This window comes from Canis lupus, chromosome 8 (genome assembly GCF_048164855.1).
Source record: "Canis lupus baileyi chromosome 8, mCanLup2.hap1, whole genome shotgun sequence".
Classification (NCBI taxonomy): domain Eukaryota; kingdom Metazoa; phylum Chordata; class Mammalia; order Carnivora; family Canidae; genus Canis; species Canis lupus.
The window spans coordinates 67,657,356-67,683,832 of record NC_132845.1 but is presented as its reverse complement, the minus strand read 5'-3'; the positions used below and the strand labels follow the sequence as shown (position 1 = coordinate 67,683,832).

General features: G+C 43.2%; 2 protein-coding genes across 26 annotated transcripts in view; one reads left to right on the top strand and one right to left on the bottom strand.

Annotated features, from left to right (window-relative positions):
- ZKSCAN5 (zinc finger with KRAB and SCAN domains 5) overlaps positions 1-10,486 on the bottom strand; it is a 28,414-nt gene extending 17,928 nt beyond the window's left edge. For 2 of the 19 annotated variants that reach the window (XM_072837036.1, XM_072837044.1), the window contains exons 1-3: positions 10,408-10,486; positions 8,662-9,178; positions 4,590-4,728 (exon numbers count right to left, since the gene is read on the bottom strand). In XM_072837036.1, coding sequence (XP_072693137.1) covers positions 4,590-4,728; positions 8,662-9,075 — 553 coding nt within the window. In that variant the 5' untranslated portion in view covers positions 9,076-9,178; positions 10,408-10,486. Of the gene's footprint in view, positions 1-532; positions 565-4,589; positions 4,729-8,373; positions 8,516-8,661; positions 9,182-9,441; positions 9,937-10,106; positions 10,198-10,294; positions 10,317-10,384 lie in introns of those variants that run through there. The other 17 variants (XM_072837035.1, XM_072837043.1, XM_072837052.1 and 14 more) reach the window with 16 other exon arrangements.
- Positions 10,064-26,381, top strand: ZNF394 (zinc finger protein 394). 7 transcript variants are annotated; one of them, XM_072837090.1, is made up of 6 exons: positions 10,064-10,281; positions 11,153-11,267; positions 17,611-18,105; positions 18,446-18,472; positions 20,460-20,595; positions 25,298-26,381. In XM_072837090.1, exons 3-6 carry the CDS (start codon positions 17,725-17,727, stop codon positions 26,374-26,376), a joined length of 1,623 nt encoding a protein of 540 aa, XP_072693191.1. In that variant the 5' UTR covers positions 10,064-10,281; positions 11,153-11,267; positions 17,611-17,724; the 3' UTR covers positions 26,377-26,381. The 7 variants fall into 7 exon arrangements, with proteins under 7 accessions (XP_072693191.1, XP_072693189.1, XP_072693190.1 ...); XM_072837088.1 differs by lacking the exon at positions 10,064-10,281 and adding an exon at positions 10,337-10,720; XM_072837089.1 differs by lacking the exons at positions 10,064-10,281; positions 18,446-18,472 and adding an exon at positions 10,341-10,720.
- The last annotated feature ends 96 nt before the right edge of the window (positions 26,382-26,477 follow it).

Below are 26,477 nucleotides of genomic sequence, written 5' to 3'. Positions count from 1 at the left end.
TCCTCCCTCACCTAACTACACTCACTCTTCCCCCAAAAAAATTAGACTCCTTGCTTTGATCAGGCTAATCCCTGCTGACAACCTCAAGACTGTGCCATTCACCTATAAAGGATACAATCTGTTCCACCAAGATCAAATCTAGTCATCTCAAAGAAAAACAGATCCCACGGCTTCGATGAAGCTGAAGCATTACCAAGAGCCCAGGCTTTTCAAACTTGAATGTACAAACAAATCACCTGGAGGTCTTGGTACAGGGCAGACATGGCTCAGCAATTCTGGGGTGGCCCCCATATTCAGCACCTCTAACAAAGCCAGGTGATTCTGGTGCTGCTCCTAGAGCCACATTTTGATTAGCAAGGTCTTGGTCCACATTCTCTTCCTTTGAGAAGCTACCATGGTTGATTAATAGTCAGCCAATTAGTAATGTACTGAGTCTACATTGTGTGTTGTAAGAACAGGCAGATAAGACAATTCTTGACTTCCAAAACCTTCACTGTCTAGTGGGGAAGGCAGACATGTAAGCCTTACTTACTTCCAGCACAGGGTAAGAGTAATATACTTGAAATCCACCCAAGCTCCCAGAGGAGCAGGAAACAGGGGCACCTACAGAGTGGAGAAAGGGAGGTGGGAGCATCAGGAAAGTCTTTCCACAGGAAGTGACTCTAGTTAAAGTAGGGGTGGGATGGTCTTGGGGGGATGGGGGTGCTTTCTGAGTAGACTGAATTGCATGTGCAATGCCTGGAGGGTCTCATCTCTAGATGTTGGTGACCTTCTGACCCCTTGCTGTGAACTTTGCTTGTCCTTTTGTCTGAGATTGACAGTCCATACAATCTGTCTATATATGCCCTAATTTGGACGGATCCACCCAGCATTAATCTTTAAGCTGACATTTTATTCTTTTTTTAAGATTTTATTTATTTATTCATGACAGATAGAGAGATAGGAAAAGAAGCAGAGACACAGGCAGAGGGAGAAGCAGGCTCCATGCAAGGAGCCAGATGTGGGATTCGATCCTGAGCCTCCAGGATCACGCCCTGGGCCAAAGGCAGGCGCTAAACCGCTGAGCCACCCAGGGATCCTTTTAAGCTGACAGTTTAGATGTTGCTATGGTTTCCCTGGTCCTAAAAATGTTATGTCGTTATACAGCTTGCTTCTGACCAAGGACTAGGAAGTAATCAGCAATGACACAAAAATGGAGGAGATAATGCTTAGAGATTAAAACCAGAAACAGACATGGCAGTTTGAAACAAGGAGTGTGGCTACAGAGCCAAAACGGGACTCGAAGAAACGGAAGAATGTACTCTTTACTTAAACAGTAATTTTGATTTTGAGTATAGACTACATTCCAATTACAAATGGAATAATTATAGTAATTACATTCCAGATAACTGCACTTATTTTATGATGTTCCTAAAAAAACTTGTTTCTTTAGCTTTTCAGCAAACGGTTTTGCCCCTCTCATGCTGAAATTAGAAAACCAGCCCTCGGTGCTAACAAAGGCACAAGGAATGCAGCCTTCCCCAGTGTGTAGAAATAAAAAACCCAAACAAACACAAAACAAACCTTGTAATTTTATTGGAATAAAGAAATTGGCTGGGTCTACCTAACAGGGCAGAGGAGAGAAGCAGTACCTAGGGACAGAGGGACAGAGCAGCCTGGTGTGATGAGACTCTGGCAGTGGAGGGACAGGAGCCTGCACCTAGGAGGCTTGGTAGAAAAGCAAAACCAGCAAAGCTCAGAATGAGGAGGTAAAAGTATAAACGTCGAGCTGGACTGTTGCGGTCAGAATCCCAGCTCTATCACTAACAGCTCTGTGACCTTGCATGAATGACCTAATCTGACTAGGCCTCAGCTTCTTTTTTTTTTAAGATTTTATTTATTTATGAGAGAGAGAGAGAGAGAGAGAGAGAGGCAGAGACACAGGCAGAGGGAGAAGCAGGCTCCACACAGGGAACCCGACATAGGACTCTATCCCAGTTCTCTAGGATCACGCCCTGGGCTGGAGGCGGTGTTAAACCACTGAGCCACCCGGGCTGCCCTAGCCCTCAGCTTCTTAATTTCTAACATGAGGATAACAATGGTACCTGTTCCATTCAGTCCAGTGTGGGCATTAACCCTTGCTATGCCAACTAAGTGTATTAGACATGATTTGGGGTTTGGGATTTCTTTTTTGAACAGTTTTAACTATTTTTAAAGACTAAGATTACATTACATTCTTACATTAAAGAATAAGATTACTCTTATTCCTTTAGAGGTCTTCTGAAGAACAAAAGAAAAGTTTACCTTAATATTATTAAAAAATACAGTGCAACTCATTGTTTCATAATTTCTATATGATCTACTGGGCTCTTCTACACATCTAGGGTACATTTTGAGATCTGAATGATCTTATTTTTCCTCTATCATAAAACATTTTTCTAATTCCTCATCCTAAGAATTACCACGTTTACTAATCATTATGCATTAATTATTACCAGTGATAGCATACAAAATAATGAGAAAATGGAGAATACTCAGGATGATGTAAGATGATGTAAGAGCAAAATCATCATTCTTCACTAGTCACCAAGTATTAAATTCACTGCCCAGAGTTTTGCATCATCTTCAAGAAGGTTCAAGACTGTTGACTCCTGCTTTTAGCTGTGAATTCAGAATTTTTCATTTTCCACCCATATCAGCAAAAGAGAAGAAAATCTGCAGCAAAAACACTATCACTAGATGAGTTAAGAAAATGATATGAAGAGACAGAGCAGTGCACTCTCCACGATAATGATAAAACTGAGCCCATAGGGCAACTCTTTGAAGAAGTCTACAAATATTACACCAGAGTTAAATTTTCTCAAACATAAGAATCAACGAGAAACACTCTATTTCTTTTTTTTTTTTTTTAAGATTTTATTTATTTATTCATGACAGACACAGAAAGAGAGAGGCAGAGACACAGGCAGAGGGAGAAGCAGGCTCCATGCAGGTAGCCTGACATGGGACTTGATCGCGGGTCTCCAGGGTCACACCCTGGGCTGAAGGCGGCGCTAAACCGCTGGGCCACTGGGGCTACCAGAAACACTCTATTTCTAATTTCCAAAAGGAAATATGAAATTCTCATCTACTGAATTATTCAACAGGAAGGACTTCATCAGGCAAGATTCTGCAACCAGATTCTGGATCATCTCATTTTGCAAAAGGACAGTATTCATTTTTCTAAAGGGAAAAGGGGCATACTGTGTGACGGTATTCTTTCCTTTTTTATGATGTTTGTTATCAAAATGTACTTGATATAAAGAGGTTTAGTTCTTATTAAAATTTCCTTGAGAATTATTTTTTTATTATCCTTTGATTCTTCTGTAAACTATTCATAAAATGACATATGTAAAAGTAATATATAAAAATAATCTAATAATAATATTAACAAATAAAGTAAAATTATGTATATACATAAAATAAAAGGGATCTCTTGGCCCCAGATAGTAAGCAGTGAAGACTATTTTTTCTGGTACACTGAGGGTTTAATGAGTTGCTACAAGCAAAGCACTGGGAACACTTGCTGATACCCAGTAAACTCTATATAAGCAACAGTTGCTGCTGCTCCCACTTTGGTCACTATTATCCCAGTGAAAGGAAATCTGGAAAAGATAGGAGCCATGGAACATGTGAAGTGAAAGGCCTGACCTCTAAGGAGAGCCTAGAAGAAAAAGCCTGGGGCCAAACCTGAAACCCAGGCTCATGATACCTTCTGCATAGTTCTGAAATCAAAGGCCTTCCTCTCATTAAGTTAGACACTGAACTAATTTGATAACAAAATCTGACCAGAACTGATGTGAAGTTATTTAAAAACCTTTATTTAATCCACTTACTATAAACCTGCATACATTTCATTGCTGAAATATTAACATGTGGAGTCCCACTTCAAATCCTGATGGTACTGTAATGTATGATACATATAAATCATATTCCCTTACTAAACCTGAAAATGCTGAATCCTACAATATACCTGACAGCAAGAGTTTCTGATTAGGGTTATAGACCTATGGATATTTACCCATCCTAAATAAGATACTCAGCAGTTCACTTTTTTCCCTTCATGTGTCTAATTAATACAAGTTAATAAAATTGAGAGGGGGGGCGGGGAGGAGAGAAAGAGAGAACAATCACTTTAAAGGTCACTGTGAAGCATTGCTTGAAATAGTGAGCGGTCAGAAATGAATGTAATGAGGAACTGGAGAGCTGTTCTTACACAAGCAGTAAGAAAACAAAATCAGTGAGATGGAGCCAGAAAACTGTCATAAAACAAGCACGACACTTTTGTAAAAGACTTCTGTAGATCTTCTGACAATGCCTGTACTTAGAGCTGTCATCACCATTACAATTCGAACAGAACTGCAGTACATGGCCTCACCATCCTACCAGCTGACCTCTCTCTGAATGCCAGGGACTCAATTCCAGGTCCCCAGCCCTTTCCAAGCTCCCGATCCTGCTGACTGCAGGAGGCTGCCCCACCCAAAGTCTCTCTCACACAGATACCGCTTACCCACACAGCCAGGGTGCCCACTCTCTAGCCACATCTGTTCCAATGAATCACACGTCCTCACCATTTTCATCCAGGATATGAGGCTTCTGTGGCTCCTGTTCAGACTGGGGCTCCACGGACAGTAGCTGGTGGCTGAGGGACTCCTGCACAACTCCAGGTGGCACCATCTTCTGAGGAAGCACTTCAGGACACACCACGATCTAACAAGCACAACCACACCAATCAGCACACTGCAGAGGGGGCTATGGAAGAATCCAGTAAATTCACATTCTTCTTCCATTCACTCTTTTTGCCAAATATTTTATGTGCATCTACAATGAGCCAGACACACTTAACTCCACAGTGGCTTAACAAACCCAGTTTATCTCTAGGTGAAGATGAATTCCATTAAACATATCCACCCACAGATAAATACATAATTACAAACCATTATATGTTAGAAAGGAGAAGAAAGTAGTGTCTTAAGACAGAACAGATGAGACCTACTTTAGAGAGAGTGGTCAAGGCAGGCTTTTCTGAGAAGTGTCACTTAAAGTAAACACCTAAGGGGCAAAGAAGTCTGCCAGGGGAAAAGCAAGAAGTGTCCAGGCAGAGAGAATGACATAAGCAAAGATCCTCAGGCAACAAAGAAGGGTCTGATACAGTTGAAGAACTGTAAGAAGGCCAGGGTGGGTCAAGTTTAGAGGGGAAAAGTGAGAAGCGGAATTTGGAAAGGTCAATACAGGACTCAGAAAGCCACACTCGGTTCCTTGGTGGACCCTGTTCAAGTAGGACAGATATCAAGACCAGAGCTAGTTCCAGTCCGACATGCTAAGTACCCCCATCTTTCTTTCCCTCGGCCCTAGAGGACACACAATTACTCCACCACAACCAGTCTCCACAATCTGTCTTTTCTGGAAGGTACTGGCTCAGCAGCATCCTAGCAGGTAATAAGATCCTGCCTTGAGATAGAACTGCCAACCCCCCACCTTCCCCTCCCAAAGATTTCAAAGCACTTAAAATGTTAACCCTCTTAGCACTGGCAAAATGTGATACAGGAGTTACATTAACAGGCAGCTGCCAAACAGTTGGGACAAAGATCATTCTGCATGGAAGTTTGTGTCCTTGTAGACCCACTCAGGGTAAGAGCTAAAATGATGCCAAGTATGTCAAAGAGCATGTCAGCACAAAAGAATCAAAGCAGCCTCTGAGGTCTCCTGACACTCGGATGGAGAAACAAAGGAGGAGAGGTAAAGGATAAAGCCTGGGAAAAGGTCTTCCAGAGACAAGAACTGCCTGGAGATAAAGCTGAGGGGATCTAGATGGCAGGCAGAGAGAAAGGCAAGGCGACCGGTGGAGGCCCTTGAGAAAATCCCCTCTATGGGCCTCAGACCCCTGACTACCACTAAGAAATATTATTTGTCTCTTCCAAAGGCGGCTGCATATCACAATGAGAGAGGGAAATGTACATATTGGACATAAGTCCTCTGTTTAAAAAATCCTTTCTGTCTTTAACTGTACTTTCGAGGGCAGCCCCGGTGGCGCAGTGGTTTGGCGCTGCCTGCAGCCTGCGGTGTGATCCTGGAGACCCGGGATTGAGTCCCACGTCAGGCTCCTTGCATGGAGCCTGCTTCTCCCTCTCCCTCTGCCTCTCTCTCCGTGTCTATGAATAAATAAATATCTTTAAAAAAATGAATGAATGAATGAAGGAGATGTTATCATGAACCTCTACTTTTTGTCCTGACAGAAACAGAAAGGTTCAAACATTCCCATCTGGAAGACAATCATTCAGTATAGCCAAGGGTCAGTAGAAATTCCCTCTGCTGCCTACTTGCCTCATGAAATGAGCTAAACCAGCTGAAGATGAGGATGTTCTGGAATGTCAAAGTACCTCTTACCCAGAGATGAAGAATAATGAGACTGGGACCTTACAATGAAGGGCAATGGCTCTCAAGAATGAGGGAGGGGCACTTGGGTGGCTCAGTCGGTTAAGTCTGATTTTGGCTCAGGTCACGATCTCAGGGTCCTGGGACTGAACCTGATGTCAGGCTCCCCGCTGGGGTGTTGTGTGTGGAGTTTGCTTGTCCCTCCCTCTCCCCTGCTCACGCTCTCTCTTTCCCAAATAAATAAATAAAATCTAAAAAAAAAAAAAAAAAAAAAAGAATCAGGGAAATTCTCTAACTAGCTTCAAACTCTTGTGACCTAAGGTCTCCCAATTTTTGCTTCTTTGCTCAAAAAAAAAAAATTAAAGCTTAAGGAGAATGTGACCCTAGCAACAAGAAGGCAGAAGGTCAGATTATAAATGACTAAGAAAAGACAAGAAGATGTAACAACGTAAACATACCAATCCTCTCTAAATTAATACATGATATACTGCAACACCCGTCCCCCCAAAAAACCAACAGGATTTTTGAAGTGGTGAAAACTAAACTAAGTAATTCTAAAGTTTGTAAGAAACTTTTTAAGAAAAAAGTTTGTAAGAAACTTTTTAAGAAAAAAGAAAATGTCAAAAATTTGGAAAGGGAAAAGGTAACCCTATCAAACACTAAACACTTTACAGAGCTCAAGTAAATAAAATAATGATACAGGAACAAATAATAAGATCAATAGAAAAGAATTAAAAGACCATAAATATACATGTAGAAATTAATAAAGATGGTATTTTAATCATAGAGGGGGGAAAAGGATTATTATACAAGTTGGGGCAACTGGAAAGACATCTGACTTTTATAAAAAGTCATAACTATATCAAACACCATGCACCAAAATAATACTAAGAAAGAAAGAACGAACGAACGAACGAAAGAAAGAAAAGAGTATTAGAAAATTTTCTTATAATATTGTAGTGGAGAAGGCCTAAGTATGACACAAAATCCAGAAACTATAAATTAAAAGATATAAATGGACTACATAAAAATCAAAAACCTTACAAAACAGAAATCTCCATAAACAAAGACAACAAAGTGGAAAAATAAACTTGCAACTCAGACGACAGACACAGTGCTTTTTTCAAATAGTTAAATAACATAAACAGATAATTCACAAAAAAGGTACACACATAGGGTGCCTGGGTGGCTCAGTCAGTGGACTGACTCTCAATCTCAGGGTTGTGAGTTCAAGCCCCACATGAGGTATAGAGTTTACTTTAAAAAAGGGAATACACATATAACCCTTTAACATATATACTGTGGCCAAACTCACTCAATATGAGAAATGCATACTAAAAGAGCACAGAAGTGCAATATTGCATCTTTCAGATAAGCAATAATAAAACGTTGAATAACATCACATTATCAGACTGTGAGCAAAAAATTTCTCTTGTGCCCTTCAGTTGGGAATAAAAACTGGTATAAACTCTACTAAGGGCACTCTGTCAACAGCTGTCAAAATTACAAATGCATATGGCCTCTGAGTCAACAATCTGACTTCTTCTAAACATTTACTCTATAATTAATGATGAATGTAAAAGACAGTCATTGTGGCAAAGTATGTTACAGTAAAAGCTCAGAAACAATCTAAAGGAATAACTTTTTTTTTTTTTTTTTTTCTAAAGGAATAACTTAAATGGCTTTCAACAGGAATTAAACTATGTACTCCACCCCCTCAATGGAATATAACGCAGTTTCAGAGAGTGAGGCAACGTTGTTTGCAGTGATGTAGAACAAACCAAGATACAAGAAAAAAGCAAGAGGCAAAAGCACACAATGATTTAAAAACAATTGTGTTTTTTAAAAGCATGTCATCTACACGAATGCTTATATATACAGAAGAAAGTCTATCTCTAAGGACATACAGGGATCAGGTGACAGTGGCTGCCTCTTTAGAGAACCAGGCAGCCGGAAAGTTAGGGTTGGGAGGAAACTTACTTTTCATAAAAACCTTATGCACCTTTTGAATTTTGTATCATGTCATTCAAAAAATAGATACAGTAATTTTAAAAATAAATAAAATCGCTGACTGTCTTCTCCAGGTTAACACACTGGATACTGCTTCTCTTTGCTGGAGTGGCAGGAAATCTCCACAGTGTACCTAATCCCAGGAGAACAAAAGAATATGGATGAAGCACCTGAGCGCGAAAGATATCACCCCTGCTCAGCAGCACCTGCCTCTCTTCCTCTCTTCCTCATTGCTCTAACATCTCCCCTTTCGCTCACCTGTTGTCTGCGTTCCTCTAGTTCTCTCTGTATATTTTCTACCACAGCCACAGCCTCTTCTCCACTTTCTGGGTGATGTTCTCTCACCCAGGTCTGGAACTCTTCAGGCAGGATGGTCAGGAACTGCTCCAGCACCAGCAGCTCCAGGATCTGTTCCTTGGTGTGCAACTCGGGCCTCAGCCACTCGCAACAGAGCACCCGGAGCTGGCTCAGGGCCTCCCGGGGCCCTGATGCCTCATGGTACTGGAAGTGCCTGAAGCGCTGGTAAAAAGTCTCAAACACTGGAGGGTTGTACTCCTGCATCCATGTGCAGTCTTCTTCTTCCACCTTCACTATTAGGAGGTCTTCTTGCTCCTGTGAAGTCTCAGTTGGAGGGTCTAAGTCTATAACTTCCCCAGACTCTGTCATTATCATTCCAACTCAGAGGGCTATCTCTCCAGGTTAGCTGCGTGACACAGATCAAATCTGTTTTCTGCTCTTTAAGATCTTCTGAAGGACACTTCCATTAGTGTGCAACCTACTGATACATTGGAAATCATTATTAGCAAAGAGGTGACAAAGAGGTCATCTATACTAAAGATGACCAATCAACAGAGTAATTTACTTTAAAATACAGACTACAAGACAGCCATCACTCCACCCATAGAACTACTAACAGAGAAAATTTCCAACATTTTAAGAAATGTAAAGAACAATAAAAATCTGACATCAGGCCTAACAGAACACAATTTTAACGATGAAAAACATTAAATTTCATATAAATAATTGGGCAAGACTTACTAACTAGTCCAGACGCAGTGTCTGCTTTTCTCTACCACAAGTCAAAACAGGAGTGAAAAACATTACAATGGTCAAAACGGGTCCTGTCCTTCATGCCACAAGAGCATGCCAGACCAAAAAGACACTTCATTGGTCCCGAAGAGAAGCACAGTTATAAGTACAGATTTGGACCTGGATTCTTCAGAATCTCCCCTGACCCCATAGCCACGGAAACCCGGCTGGTCAAGGTTAGGGACAGGATTCTCCTCTGGACACAAAGCGCATCCTCCTTCCTCCAGGCACCTGTCCCGGGGAGCTCTCCTGGAAGACCAAGTTCCCGCAGGCAAGCTTGGGAAGATAGGTTTCTTTCCACAAACCGAGAGAAAACCCGAAACCGACACTTCGCAACACTTCCTTGCCGGAAGTAAGCAAGTGCAAGCTTTCCCTGTCCAACGGGGTCGAGCCATCAATCCCACCGCCGAGAGTACTTCCGAGTCCTCTCTAGGAATCCCGGAGGTCCTCGCCTCGCAGCGGGCGGGAGCTGCCCGCCCAGACACCGCCCCGGAGGGGCTGTGGGCCAATCAGCGGGGAGTTGGGGCGCCTCCGACCCGGCCATTCCCCGCCCACCGAGCCGCAGGTTCTGCGTCACTACAGCAGGGGAGGAAACGGAGCCCGCTTCTACCCACCCTAACTCAAAAGCCATTTAAACAGCCCGGGCTCCACCCCTTTTCTTGGAGTGGGAGCAGGGGACCGGGCCTTGGCTGTCCCGAGTGGTTGCCAAGGCAACAGCTGCTACTGTCTGATTGGCCGTGGAACTTGGGCTCCCCCACCCTCAACGCTCTGCGCCCCACTTCGAAGTAGGTTCGTCCCTTACCGAGAGCCCGCAACCCTAATTTCTGTTTAAGTCCTTCGTTTTCTTCACCTGAACCCTTGCCCCTCCCCACACGTCTCCAGACACACCCACCTTTTCACCACCGCATAGCTTACCCGGCCCGAAACCTTCAACGTCAGACGCGGAGTCGGAGGAGCCTACAAGTCCCAGGAAGCCTCGCGCGGGCCACGCCCGCCAACCAGTAGGGCCGCGGCTCTCTTTGCAGCCTCGGGCTCGAGGGCCTATCAGAATGCGGGAGGAGAGGGAGGCGTTTCCTCGAGCGCCTCCGCCGGGAAGCATGGGGTCCGGGAGCTCTGCATTCCCGCAAAGAAGAGAGCTTCTCCGTGCGGGGCTTCTTTAGCCAGAGGGATGCCCTTGTTAATAACCTCTCGTTTCTGTGTGTTTGCAAATGCCTAAATTGACACTGCGGTACGTTTGTACGATTTGTGTGGTTCCACTTTTTACATTTATGTTGCCTGGCTCGCTTGGTGTGTAGTGTGAAGTAGAGATCTAACTCTTTTTCCAAATCACAACCGAGTTGACCCAACATTTATGAAAAAGTCTGTCTTTACCTCCCATTGATTTGTGATGCTGCCTTTATCATACACTAAATTCTCATGTTTTTGTGGCCTCTTTCTAGAGTTTCTATTCTGTTGCATTGGTCTCTGTGTCTATGCATGTGATACTATGCTGTTTTAATTTATTGAGGATTAATAATTGGCTTTAATACTTCTTAGGGCAAATACCCCGCGCTGTGTTTCTTCTTCAAAGTATTTTTGCTTCTTTAGTTCTCTTCCAAATTAACTTAAGAATCAGGTTGTCTTTTTTTTTTTTTTTTAATTTTATTTATTTATTCACAAGAGACAGAGACCAAGACCGAGACAGAGACACAGGCAGAGGGAGAAGCAGGCTCCAAGCAGGGAGCCAGACGCGGGACCCGACCCGGGACTCCAGGATCACACACCCTGGGCCGAAGGTAGGCACCAAACCACTGAGCCACCCAGGGATCCCTTAGAGATTCAGGTTTTTTAATACCAGAGAGAAGTATCTATTGGGATCAGTTTTAATTGATATTCACTTCGGGAGAATTGTCATTCTTGTAAAGTTAATTTTCCTATCGAACATGGTTTTTTCCATTTGTGGGGAAAAAAGGCTAACTTTGGATCAGGAGTGTTTTAAAGTTTTCTTCATATATTTTGTACATAGCGTGTTACTGTTTATTCCTTTTTTTAAAAATATTTTATTTATTTATTCATAAGAGACAGGCAGAGGGAGAAGCAGGCTCCCCTTGGGGAACTGATACGGGACTTGATCCCAGGCCCCGGGGATCCTGTCCTGAGCCAAAGGCAGATGCTCAACCACTGAGCCACCCAGGCGCCCCATTAATGTTCATACCTAAGTATTTTATCTTTTTTTGTTAGTATTGTGAATTGGGTTACTCTCTTTTTAAAAGTATGTCTGTTAGTTTTTGTTGCCTAACAAACCACACCAAATTTAGTGACCTTAAAAAACAATCACTTATTTTGCTTATGACTCTGTGGGCTTGTGATTTGGTTCAGGCTTAGCTGGGTGGCTTTACTGCAGACTCCTTTTGTCTGTGGTCAGCTGCTGTTGAGATAAGCACTTCTCCTTCTGGGGATTGGCTGGTTGTCAGTTGGAGTGCTAGGAGGCATTCAGGCCACACACTACCCATCACCTGGCAGCCTAGCTCAGACTTACTCACTTGGTGGTGGCAGGTTACAAAAGCAAGAGACCAGAGGTCGTGAAGGTTCTTGGTCCTAAGGCTTGACATTCACACAGTGTCACTTTTGCCACATTCTTTGGTCAAATCAAGCCACAAGAACAGCCCAGATTCAAAGGGTAGGGAAATAGACTCCACTTCTAGAAGGGAGGGACTGCAAAGTGTAGTCCTATACTTTTTGTTTGACTTTTTTGGCCATTTTTGCAATATACTACAATAGGATAGTATCAAGAGGAGAGAAAGGAGCGATGATCCAGTTAGTACTGGAAATGGACTTTTCACATAACCATCAGTCTGAATGCACAGGTTGGAAGGTCTGGAAAGTGCTGCTCTAAGCACTTTGAATTTTGTCTTTATATTAAGCCAGATCTTGAAAGAGCTGAATACTTAAACAACACTCCTTCCTCCCTTCACAGAATTAGCTCTTTTGTAAATTTTTTTTTTAATTTTATTTATTTATTTATGATATTCACACAGAGAGAGAGAGAGAGAGAGAGAGGCAGAGACATAGGCAGAGGGAGAAGCAGGCTCCATGCACTGGGAGCCCGACGTGGGACTCGATCCCGGGTCTCCAGGATCGCGCCCTGGGCCAAAGGCAGGCGCTAAACCGCTGCGCCACCCAGGGATCCCGAATTAGCTCTTTTGAATTGTGCTTTGGTGCTTGCCATCAGCTAACATTGAAAGAGCATTAAAATCCATTAATTTGGGGTAGCCCAGGTGGCTCAGCGGTTTAGCGCTGCCTTCAGCCCAGGGTCTGATCCTGGAATCCCGGGATCAAGTCCCACGTCGGGCTCCCTGCATGGAGCCTGCTTCTCCCTTTGCCTGTGTCTCTTCCTCTCTCTCTCTCTCTCTCTCTCTGTATCGCTCATGAATAAATAAGTAAAATCTTTTTAAAAAAATAGGATATAGGAATATTACATTTAAAAAATAATAAAATCCATTAATTTTATTTATTACAGAGATTTTAAGATTTTATTTATTTATTCATGAGAGACACAGGCAGAGGGAGAAGCAGGCTCCATGCTGGGGACCCAACGTGGGACTAGATCCCTGGTCTCCAGGCCCTGGATTGAAGGTGGCGCTAAACGGCTGAGCCACGCAGGCTGCCCTTATTACAGAGATCTTAAAATACTGTCCACTATATCACATAGTGTCCTTTTCCTGGGCACTCATGGGAAATTTCTCTTCCTGCTTGGTATCAAGAATAGCTGGATTTCTCCTAAGCTACTATTAATAGTTTGCTTTTACCCAAGATACAGTGCATGTCGTGTAACTAATCTTGTTTTTCTCTTGCATTGGCTACTAAGGTTTTTCAGAGCCAAACCATGAGCTATCTTTTGCCAGTACATAGGAGCTTACAGTAGGCAACTTGTAATCTCATTTTATCCCTAGCCCCATTTATCCTTGCCCTATTTTATCGCTCCTCGGCCTTTTGGCTAAGATCAAGTATGTCCTTTCCCTATATTTTTTTTTATCAATTCTTGAACTTTCTTTTTTTAAGATTTTATTTGTTTATTTGACACAGAGCAAGAAAGCACAAGCAGGGGGAGCAGCAGAGGGAGAGGGATAAGCAGGCTCCCCACTGAGCAGGGTGTCCTATGCTGGGCTTGATCCCAGGACCCTGGGATCATGACCAGAGCCAAAGTCAGATGCTTAACCTACTGAACCAGCCAAAGCTCCCCATGTAATTTTTTCTTAAGTAAACTCTACCCTCAACGTAAGGCTCAAACTCATGACCCTGAGATCAAGAGTCACATGCTCCACCAACTGAGCCACCCAGGTGCCCCTATGCTTGCCCTATTTTTAAATTATTTTTAAAATTATTTTTTAAAGGTGAGACAGTATATCATAACTAGAGCCGATAAAACCCAGAGGCAGGAGCTGTTAGAACTAGACTGGTAATCAGCTGGTAAGCAGACAACCTTGATGGGAGGGGATGAAAGATGCTTGTAGTGCCCTCTCAGTACTTGCTATTCACTTCCAGATTCCATAATTAGTTACATAACTGGATATTTTCTGAAGCTAGGTTTGTCTGTACTTAGGAATTTGCATTCTGTCCTTTGTTACTTTACCCATCCTTTGTCACCTGGCCCTAGTAGAAGCCTTGTCCGGCAATACTGGGAAAGAACTTCTGACTTCCTGCCAGGTTGTGATAACGTTCCCACAGAGATGAATAAGTAGACTTGTACAAAGTTTCTGCCTTCCAGGGACTTTCAGACCATTTGGAGAGATCAGATATAAACATGGATCACTTATATCATTAAATTGTTATATATTTCTCCAAATTTCTAGAATGACAAACCTGAGCCTTGAGAATAATGAAGTTGTTTCTTTATTTTTTTTTAATTTTTATTTATTTATGATAGTCACACACACAGAGAGAGAGAGAGAGAGAGGCAGAGACACAGGCAGAGGGAGAAGCAGGCTCCATGCAGGGAGCCCGACATGGGACCGGATCACAGGTCTCCAGGATCACACCCCAGGCTAGAGGTGGCGCCAAACCACTGCACCACCGGGGCTGCCCTCACTTTACTTATTTCATATTACTAATAGGTTCCTTTTTGACTTACTTAGATATAATTTTTTTTATATGCTTCATGGAGGGGCACCTGGATGGCTCAGTGATTGAGCATCTGCCTTTGGCTCAGGTTGTGATCCCAGGGTGCTGGGATCAAATCCCACATCAGGCTCCCCACAGGGAACCTGCTTCTCCCTATCTATGTCTCTGTCTCTGTCTCTCATGAATAAATAAAACCTTAAAATAAATACTTCATGGAAATTTTTCATGACTAAGGAGGAAGGTGAAGTTTCATTACAAATTAACAATAAGGGGCACCTGAGTGGCTCATATCTGACTCTTAATTTCGGCTCAGGTCATGATCTCACAGTGGTGAAATTAAGCCCCATGAAGGGCTCCACTCTAAGTGTGGAACCTGCCTAAGATTCTCTCCTCTCCCTTACCCCTCCTCCTTTTCCTCCACCCCACCCCTCCACTTAAACTCTCTCTAAAACAAAGAGAAGAAAGAAACAAAGAAAAAAATGAACATTAACATTTTTAATGATGCAGGCTATGGTTGAAATTCCTTACAGAGAATTTCATTCGCAAGGACAGGCTCTGTTCAACAAGGCTGCTGTAAAGCTGTTTCTTCATTCCACATCTCAGCCTACAGGAACAGCCCTTGGTTAGTGTGTTTACAATCAATAACTCTCTACAACAGGTGTTTTCTTTGGTATTTGTCCTTGGTGCAGTAATAGAAGTAAAGTAATTTATATATGGTTTGAACTCTAGGCAGGGAACAAGATACCTTATATTTCTTTTGCCCCAACCTCAAAAAATTATTTTCTTCATTCCTCCTCATTATGTTCCTTTTACATATCTAAAACTCTTCCATTTAAAAAATATCAATGAGGGGATCCCTGGGTGGCTCAGCAGTTTAGTGCCTGCCTTTGGCCCAGGGCGCAATCCTGGAGTCCGGGATCCTGGCCCAGGATCGAGTTCCACGTCAGGCTCCCGGCATGGAGCCTGCTTCTCCCTCCTCCTGTGTCTCTGCCTCTCTCTCTCTCTATGTCTAAAATAAATAAATAAAATAAATAAATAAATAAATAAATAAATAAAATATCAATGAAAAGAAAACACAGGGGCACCTGAGTGGCTCAATCAGTTAAGCTTCTTCCTTTAGCTCAGGTCATGGTCTCAGGGTCCTGGAATTGAGTGTGTCGTGTCCCCACCCCAAAAGGATCCCACAATTGGGCTCCCTGCTCAGAAGGGAGTCTGCTTCTCCCTCTAACCCCCCCCCCCCGCTTATGCGTGCTCTCTCTCTCAAATAAATAAAATCTTAAAAAAGAAAGAAAGAAAAAAAAAAAGAAAGAAAAGAAAACACAAAGATCCTGGAACCATGAAGAGGAAATGGATAGACATACATAGACTGTGCCTCTCACCTCCCCGCCTTTCTTCCTCAGTGAAAAGTACTTTTCCTTAGGAATTGTGGGGAGTTTGGCCTTTTGGCTTTGCTCTTTCTTTAAGACTCGGCTCTTCCTATCTGCTTTTTTACCTTTAAGTTCTTTTGAAAGTGGTTTATTTGCATATTCAATATGATGCCAGACACAGATATAATCGAAACCAGGGAAGCATAGGAAAAAAAAAAGAGGGAGAGGGAGTGGTCCCAGTGTCCATGCTGATATTTAAAAGTGAGGGAGAGTGAATAAATGATAGAACAGAAGGGTTGGGCTAGGAAGAGGAAAAAATCCTTGACAACTTTGATGGCTGAGTGTGAGATATTGCAAGGGAGTTGCAGATGGGAAAGCTTAATGTTAGAGGGATTTAGTGGGATGTAATCTATTAGGGATTTATTGCCTATACATTTATCAAAACTATTTTTTTTTTAAAGATTTTATTTATTTATTCACGATAGTCACACAGAGAGAGACAGAGAGGCAGAGACACAGGCAGAGGGAGAAGCAGGCTCCATGCACCGGGAGCCCGACGTGGGATTCGATCCCGGATCTCCAGGATCGCGCCCCAGGCCAAAGGCAGGCGCCAAACCGCTGCGCCACCCAGGGATCCCAAAACTATTTTTTTTAATTAAAATATGTCTTCGGCCCACATGGACATTTTAAACTTTATCCTCCTGGATAAAGTCACTGTACCCTCCCCATCAGCCTGGCTGATTATCTCCACCTCTAGTCACATAAATGCACTGTGCATACAAGCCCAAGTATCGCATTTACCAACCCAGTCCTGTAAGGATTGAAGTGTCTGACTCTCTTAGGAAGCTGAGGATAGAGACTATGTTTACTCAGCTTTGTGACTATGGTGTCACGCAGGATGCCTTGGCATGGATCAAATATTGTACAAAACCTTTCTTATATAAACAAATACCACATGGATGAATGTGCAGCACTCATCGTACAGCTGGACTTTTAACTTTTCCTACAACAAAATTAAAAACTTTATTCACAACGTGTTAAAAAATGACATTCAAGGGGTGCCTGGGTGGCTAAGTCGGTGAATATTCTGACTTTGGTTCAGGTCGTGATTCCAGGATCCTGGGATCCAGCCCCTACATGCTGCTCCCTGCTCAGAGGGGAGCCTGCTTCTCCGTCTCCCTCTGCTGCTGCCCCTGTTGTGCTCTCTCACCCTCGCTCTCAAATAAATAAAATCAAGAAATAAGTAAATAAAAATCTTGAAAACGAAGTAACGTTCAAGTTATGGGATAAGAGTATCATTTAGTGCTCTTAAACTGAACGACTGTAAGCTGCTCCGGGAGGGTACATACACGTTCGTAGGGTTATTTCTGGAAGCGGCCGAAGGGCAAACCACTGAGATGGACCTCACTCCTCCCGGCTGCCTAGAGAAGCCCCGGAAATGCCCCCGGGGGTGGGCACCGCAGGGAGTCGGTGACGCACTTCCGCCCTGGTTTTTGGAGTACGTTTTTTTGTCACGGGTCGAGGCGGGTTATGGGTGGAATACGTGCGGGCGGGAAAGGTGTTGGAGGGGACCCGGCAGGGTAGGGTTGGGACGGGATAGTCAGGATCCTCTGTTCTGGGGAGGTCCGATGAGTTCCGGGGTTTTTTGCAGAGTTTGCCGTCCTGTCACCTGAAGGCAGAACTCCGGGAAATAAGCAAGCGCCGGAGAAGGAGGAGTTCGAACTTGACCGCGAGTCAGGTCCGTGACGCCGAGTCGGGAGCCTGGATGGCAGCCGCGAGGTCTCTGCGTGATGGACTTCTGATAGTGAAAGTGGAGGAAGACTCCCGCGGAGGTCAGGAGCCCGACCCGCCGGGGAGCTGTCAGGATCCCGAAAAGTCGCGACAGCGTTTTAGGCGGTTCCGGTACCAGGAGGCGGCTGGACCCGAAGAGGCGCTCAGCAGGCTCAGGGAACTTTGTCGCCGGTGGCTGAGGCCGGAGCTACACTCGAAGGAGCAGATCCTGGAGCTGCTGGTGCTGGAGCAGTTCCTGAGCATCCTGCCCCAGGAGCTTCAGGCCTGGGTGCGGAAGCACAGCCCGCAGAGCGGGGAGATGGCTGCGGCGGTGGTGCGCGCTCTCCAGGGAGCGCTTGTTGGGGCCTCCGCCCAGGTGAGGAGTGAACGTGTTCTGGTGGCGGGGGTGTAGGGAAGAGAGGCGTGCCGGATGGCTCTGAGTTTCAGACCTTCTTTCCTTACATTTTGTCTGAACTTCAGGATGCGCGTGAAATTTTCTTTCCGTAGGAAACAGTGACAAGTAAATACAACCAGGATCCTCGAGTTATAGACCTCTGTGCACAAAACCAACGTGGGAGTATTGTCTATCCATTGTAAGACACCTTCTTGTCTAACTAGATTATTTGAGGGAGAAAGATGTCAGATGGAAAGTGATATGTCATTGACTACTTAGGCTAGAACAGCAGTTTCCTACCACTTTCTTTTACTTTTTTTAGGAGTTTGGCGACCCCCTCCTCCTACAGGTGATAATGGAACTATAATGGAGTTAACTGATCATGCCCATGTGATGAAGACTCCATAAAAAATCCCAGTGGTGTGAAATTCAGAGAGCTTCCAGTTGGTGAACACATCCATATACCCAGAGGGTGACAAACCCCAATTCTGTGGGGATAGAAGCTTCTGTGCTCCAGACACACACACCCCCAAGACCTCACTATGTATCTGTATTTGGCCGTTTATCTGTATCCTTTATCATATCTTTTTGTAATAAACTGGTACACCTAAGGGTTTCCCTACTCTGAGCTCTTCAGGCAAAGAGTTGAATTGGTAGGGAGAGGTCATAGGAACCTCTGATTTGAGGGCATGTCGGACAGAAATTGTGGGTAACCTGGAGATCTATTAGTTATGATTGGCTTCCAAAGTTGCAAGGGGAGGGTAGTCTTGTGGGACCGAGCCCTTAACTTGTGGGATCTGACTCTATCCTGGTAGATAGTATCAGAATTGAGTTAACCTTTAGGACACCCAGCTGGTATGAAATAATTGCCAGAGGTGTGAAAACCCCTACATCTGGTATCAAGTGAGGGAAAATGGTAGTGAAAGTATTCAGAGCATTGAGAGCAGAAGAGAGGCACAAGAGCATGATTTTCTTTTACAAAGAAGCAGAGGAAAAAAAAAAAAAAAAACAAAGAAGCAGAGGAAAAAAATTTTATTATACTCAGATCTTAGAAACAGGAGACACAGCATGACATTCAGAGCTTCCTGGGAAGGACACCAGGGTTGTTCAGAAGGCAGAAAACTGGAGCAAAGGGAAGGTTTAGGCCAGAGCCTCTACTGAGGTTTCCCAGATAGACTAGGCAGGACCAGGGGAACAGTTTAGGATTGGTTGGTTTGAATAACTTCAACAGGCTCTAATATATGGGGCTTGTCCTTAGTTGGCTGATACCTGGTTGTAGGATGATTAAGGCAGAGGAATGTTGCCTCCTGGAGCGTACAGGTCAGGTAGAGGAGGTATGGCTTGAGATTAAACAGTCTTGACTGAGCTTTTTGTTCTAAGAATTGATTAGCCCTGGGAAGGGCCACCTCTCTATCCAAAAAGATTTTTTTTTTTTAGATTTTTTTTTAAGATGTCAAAACATAACATACAGAACATTTTAAAATATATTTCCCTTTCCTTTTGTTTAGTGAGAGATCCTTGGAGTCAGTTTGTGACCTGTCATCAAAACCTAGACAGACATCTCCCCCACACCAGTATTAGAACCTTCCCTTCCTAAGAACTGTGGTTTTACCTTCTGTGAATGGTCAACTTACATTTTTTTTTTTAAGATTTTATTTATTTATTCACGAGAGACACAGAGAGAGAGGCAGAGACACAGGCAGAGGGAGAAGCAGGCTCCATGCAGGGAGCCTGACATGGGACTCCATCCAGGTCTCCAGGATCATGCCCTGGGCTGAAGGTGGTGCTGAACCACTGAGCCCCCCGGGCTGCCCAGTCAACTTACATTTAAATAAGCTATCTCAAAAGATCATCCTGCTGGATAATTATCTTATTGTGCAGTGGTCAAGGGAAGCACCTGCTGTCAGGAAGCTACTTTCATCTTCTTAAATTATTTGTTTGCTTTCACACATGGGGTAACCGTGTCTCAGAGGCAGCACTGGAATTTGGGACTTCCTGGTTAACTGTATATTTTTCATTTATGTCAGATTTTCCATTTTGATAAATCACAATGATGTAACTCAAATGAAGACTTTGCTCTTTCCCCAAATTAGTGTAGATAGTCCACAGAAGGGCTTTTCAAGTTTGCAAGAGAATTTCAGCCTCTGTCTACTTTGAAACTCCAGTCAGTAGAAGACACTGGAAAAGACTCAACAGCCATGGCTGTTACTTGATTCCTAGGGCTTCCTGCTCAGTGGTTGCAGACTCCTCTGGAGTCTGGCCTCATCCTGAGATTAGTGGTCACTTATGCTGTCCCCGGACAGCAGGTGCTGAGTGGAGGTCTCATGTTGTTTCAGGAATTGGTGAAGGTTGAGAATGTGGCTGTGTCTCTAACCTGGGAGGAGTGGGACCGTCGGGATGCAGCTCAGAGGGACTTCTGCCCGGAGAGTGCACTGAAGGATTGTAGAAACACAGTCTCGCTGGTCTCACAGAGTAAGTGCTGACTTTGTTTCAAGCTGTGTGTGATTTGTGGAGGGCTTGCCCTAGAACCATCTATGAGCCACTCACACACACAGGTTGAGAGCTGTTAGAATCTCTTTTGTGACCCAGCAGGACCTTGCTCTTCTGGATTGTTAGGTGTTAAGTTCAGCTTTTTTTTTTTTTTCTTGGTTCGTTTAAATAAAACACATACAGAAAAATATAATGGGCACCTGTGTGTCTACCACTGGGGTTTATCAACTTTTAATATTTGGCCATACTGGCTTCATTCTTCTCCCCCCCCCCCCCAACAAATAATGTTAACAATTATAGGTGAAACTCTGGGTACCCTCCCTGAAGCTGTTCCCCTCACTCCCTCTTCAGAGGTAACCAGTATCCTGATGATGGTATTTATTTCCATGCCTATTTTATATTTTTTACACGTACATGTGGCTACATGCACACAAGTTTTTTCTCTTTATATACACAAAAATATACATATACATGTATGTAAACATGTATATGAACATGTGAATACATAAACCTGTAAACATATATATTATTTTTAGATGGTATATATATGCTTGTAGGATTCTTTTGTACCTTGCCTTTTTTTTTCCAACATTACATTTTTGAAATTTATCCATGTTGACACACGCAGCTCTAGTTCATTCATTTTAATCCTTGTGTATCTCATTGTATGAATACTCCAAAATTCATTTATCCACTGTCCTATGGACATCAAAGCTTCTAGTTTTTCACTGTTATAAATAGCATTATATTGAACATTCTTGAATCATTCTGTGTTCATATATGGAATTCCTTTTTTTTTTTTTTTTAAGAATAGTTTTTTTTTTTAATGTTTTATTTATTTATGATAGTCACACAGAGAGAGAGAGAGAGAGAGAGAGGCAGAGACATAGGCAGAGGGAGAAGCAGGCTCCAGGCACCGGGAGCCTGACGTGGGATTCGATCCTGGGTCTCCAGGATCGCGCCCTGGGCCAAAGGCAGACGCTAAACCGCTGTGCCACCCAGGGATCCCCATATATGGAATTCCTAAAGTTGATAGACTTAGGCATGTTTGTCCATCTTGCTGTTCAGAGGACTATAAGCACTTTGTTCTCCTACCAGCAATATAAGAGAATTCTTTCTGTACATCCTAGTCAACATTTGGTGTTCAGCTGATGTGATATAGTAACACAGTAGCTCACGTGTTCCTTTTTTTTTTTTTTCATGTGTTCTTTTTAAAACATTACATCACACCTCTGCTCAGAACCTGCCATGGCTCGCTCGCTTTTCTTTCTTTCTTTCTTTCTTTCTTTCTTTCTTTCGTTCTTTCTTTCTTTCTTCTTTCTTTCTTTCTTTCTTTTCTTTTCTTTTCTTTTCTTTTCTTTTCTTTTCTTTCCTTTCCTTTCCTTTCCTTTCCTTTCCTTTCTTTCTTTTTTTAAATTTTATTTTATTTTATTTATTTATTCCTGAGAGACACAGAGAAAGAGAGGCAGAGGGAGAAGCAGGCTTCATGCAGGGAGCCCGACATGGGACTCTATCCCAGGACTCTAGGATCACCCCCCAGGCCGAAGGCAGGCGCCAAACCCTGAGCCACCCAGGGATCCCCGGCTCTTTATTTCACATAGAGTAAAAGCCTAATGTGACAAGGCCCCATTGCCCTGCCCATTCCTCTCCTACTCTGCCCCTTGTCACTGTACTTTAGCTCCACTGACCTTGCTGCTCCTTGAACATGGTGGGCATCCTGCCTTGTGTTTTTTCTCTGTTTGATGCCTCCATTGCACAGACTTCCTGACTTGTTTCAGGTCTTTGCTTAGCTGTCAGTCTTCAATGAGGCCTGACCTAACCATCATGTTTAATACTGCAGTTTGCCTTCCACTATCTCCTCCCACACTGCTGACTTATCCCTTGCCTTCTTAAACTTGTTCCATAGCATTTATCATACCCTCTGACTTCTTCCATAATTTATTTCGTGTTTATTTTACTGTCTGAGCACCCCTTCTAGAATGTAAACTCCACAAGGTAGGAGGGGTTGTCTGTTTGGTTCTAATATATCCCAAGCACTTGGAATAGTGCTTGGCACACAGTAGGTGCTCTGGTATCTTATTGTTTTAACTTGCATTTCCCTGATTTCTGCTGGGTTAAATATATTCAGATTTTTGTTTTGGACATTCTGTTAAATGCCTGTTTATATCCTATTTTCCTTCCTTTCCTGTGTGTTTTTTTTTTTAATTGGTGCAGTTCTTCGTTTTTCTTTTGTTTTGTTTTGTTTTTTGTTTTGTTTTTTATTTATGATAGTCACACAGAGAGAGAGAGGCAGAGACACAGGCAGAGGGAGAAGCAGGCCCCATGCACCAGGAGCCCGACGTGGGATTCGATCCCGGGTCTCCCGGATCGCGCCGTGGGCCAAAGGCAGGCGCCAAACCGCTGCGCCACCCAGGGATCCCCAGTTCTTCGTATTTTTTATATTAACTATGTTTTTACTGGTTATATAAGTGGCTTTTCTTTTTTCAATGACATCTTTAGTTATGTAGAATTAAAAATTTTTAATATATGGTTGACGTATATGCAGGGGTTAGAGGCAACTACTGCCCACCCCCCACAGTCAGAAATCCCCATAAAACTTTTAACTCTCCCAAAACCTAATTACTCCTAGGGTACCATTGACTGGAAGCCTTATGGATAGCATAAACAGCCAATTAACACATATTTTGTATGTTACATGTATTATATACTATATTCTTACTATAAAGTGAGCTAGAGAAAATGTTCTTAAGAAAATCATAAGGAAAAGGAAACACTCTTACAGTACTGTACTGTCTTTACCAAAAAATCTGCACATTAGTGGGCCTGCACAGTTCAAACCCTTGCTTTTTTTTTTTTTTTTTAAGATTTTATGTATTTATTCATGAGAGAGACACAGAGAGAGAGAGAGAGGCAGAGGGAGAAGCAGACTCCATGCAGGGAGCCCGATGTGGGACTTGATCCTGGAACTCCAGGATCATGCCCTGAGCTAAAGGCAGACGCTCAACTGCTAAGCCACCCAGGTGTCCCTCAAACCCTTGTTCAAGGGTCAACTATGGTCAGATTTTTCAATCTCTTATTTTGTGATTTGTGTTTTTCCAGTCTTAGGAAAATACGAGGCCCTTCTCAATCCTGATCCCAACTTTGCAGAGACAACAACTCTAAAATCTTTTATGTGTTTTTCACTGGCATTTATTTTCATATTTCTAAATAGGACACTTATTGTGCAATTTCAGATATCTCTTGACTGTCTACTGAGGAAGACAGGAATTAGGTCTCTCCAACATGCACACATTTAGCTGTCTGTAATACTGTCATAGTTAAATCAGTCCTTTTTGTACTTCAATGTATAATGTTTCAGTGTTCCACCTATAAATATATTATCTATATTTACTCACATAGCTCATATGATTATATGTTTTTTTATTTTATAACTTTTAATTTTCTCTGGAATGAATAATGCTTCATTTTGCATGCACTACTTTTCCAACTATTGAACACTGGTTCACCCATAGGCTCCCTGTTAGAAATGCAAAACTGTGTTCATGTGTATCAGATATGCCATCAGTTTCATTCTCCCCTTGGAAGAATCCTCCAGAAGCTGCTTCGGCTCCAATGTGAATGGGCTTGTCTCCAGGCCTGTTACACAGCTGTTGTCCCAAAAACCTTTCACTATCACCCTGGAATTCCTTTTCTCTTTCCTGGACCCCATCATTTTCATCCTTGGTTTACCCACCTCAATTTGTTGGAGAACATCTTCCAGTATCTTCCAGAGAACATACACTTGGGAACTTAATTTTTTGAAAGTTTGCAGGTCTGAAAATGTCTCTATTCCTCTCCCACATCCAGATCATAGTGTGGCCTAGATTCCCTATTAGAAATGATTTTATCAACAGGATGCCGGTGTGGCTCAGTTGGTTATGCAAAACCACAAACCTGAGATCAAGAGTCACAAACTTCACCAAATGAGCCAGCCAGGTGCCCTTTGCAGAAGTTTATTTTATTTTATTTTTTTATTTTAATATCCCAATAGCTTATCTTTGCTTTTGTTTCCCTTGCCTCAGGAGATATACATAGAAAACAGCCGATTCAGATAAATTATTGCCTGTGCTCTCTTCTAGAATTTTTATGGTTTCGGGTCTCACATACATTCTCAGCTGTGCGTGAAGCCCCCAATCCAGAATTTATCTGGTTCAATCTCCCTGGGATGTAAACTGCAAAAATTCTGGTTTGGGGTGGGATCTGGTGGTTTAACTGCTCTTTTATAGACTTCCAGTGCATCTTAGATTTGTCTCCCTCCCAGACCCTACCTCTAAACATTGGAGGCACATGGTATGTCTGTTACCATAACTCATCACAGGAATATAATTTCTCTTGTTAAAATATCATTCATTCATGGGGTACACGCTGTCCTGCCCTTCTTGACACCCCTTCCAGATCTGCCTCTATCATGATATTGTGACTCCTTTAACAGTGGAGTGGGGCAGGGGGAAAGAGATGGGTTTGTGGGTGTAGGCACAGGCAGGTAAATATGAGCACATCTGGCAGGTTGATTCAAATAACTTGAGTGGTTCATGGAGAATATTAAAAAGGTTTGGGGGGCGGTTAATGTACTACAGTGCTTGCTTGTTTCACTCCTGCACAGGGATGAAATGTCAGCCTTTTGTTGTTGTTTTTAATGTTTCAGATTTGGAGACCAGAACCGAGAAGAAAGAATTTATTCCAAAGCAAGAAATCTTAGAAGTAGAGCCACAGGGGCAGCTACAAGAATGGTCCCCTAGGCTGGCTCCCCTGTTTTCAGAGTGTGGTGATACCCACGCAAACAGGGTAGAAGAGCAGTCAGGACATTCCTCACCACTGAAACTTGAAAATTCTCCTGAAGAGGAAGGACTCACTAGCACCTCAGATCTCAAGAATGGTCCCACAGAAGAGAGAGACTCCAAAAATAATGGATTTGGAAACAGTGCCCGAAGTTCAGACTTTGTTCCTTGTCACCACCCCCAGACAGCGGAGAGGCCTGTTAATGGGAACAAACAGGGATACGGTTGTAAACTGAGTCCAGACATGTTAAGACATCAGATGGTGAAAGCTCACAACTCTCTTGACAGTGAGGAACATTCCCACAGGGCAGGTCTTTCTGAGACCCGGCAGCAGTTCCGTGAAGAAAGACCTTATAGATGTGATCACTGTGAGAAGAGTTTCAAACAGCGTTCTGACCTTTTTAAACACCAGAGAATCCACACGGGAGAGAAACCCTACGAATGCCAAGAATGCAGGAAGAGCTTTAGTCAGAGTGCCGCCCTGATTAAACACCAGAGGACACACACAGGTGAAAAGCCCTACACCTGCCCCAAATGTGGGGATAGCTTCAGGCAGAGCTCACACCTCAACCGGCACCAGAGAATTCACGTGGGAGAGAAACACTTCAAGTGTAATGAGTGTGGGGAAACCTGCCGCACTGCCAACCGTTTCAGACACCAGAGAATACATAGAGGAGAGAGACCCTATACATGTGAAGAATGTGAAAAGAGCTTCAAACGGTGCTCTGACCTCTCCAAACATCAGAGAGTCCACACTGGTGAGAAGCCGTATGGGTGTTCTGTATGTGGGAAGCGCTTCAGTCAGAGCGCAACCCTCATTACCCACCAGAGGACTCACACTGGAGAAAAGCCTTATAAATGTCTTGAATGTGGGGAAAGCTTTAGACAGAGTCCACACCTTATCCGACACCAAAGGATCCACAGAAATAAAGTCCCACTGTTTTGACATGCCTGCTGCCTGGCTATTTTGGTTTGTTTGTTTCCATTATCCAGAAACTACATTCTTTGGCATTTGGAGTATTTCAGTAGATTGTGGATTGAATTTCC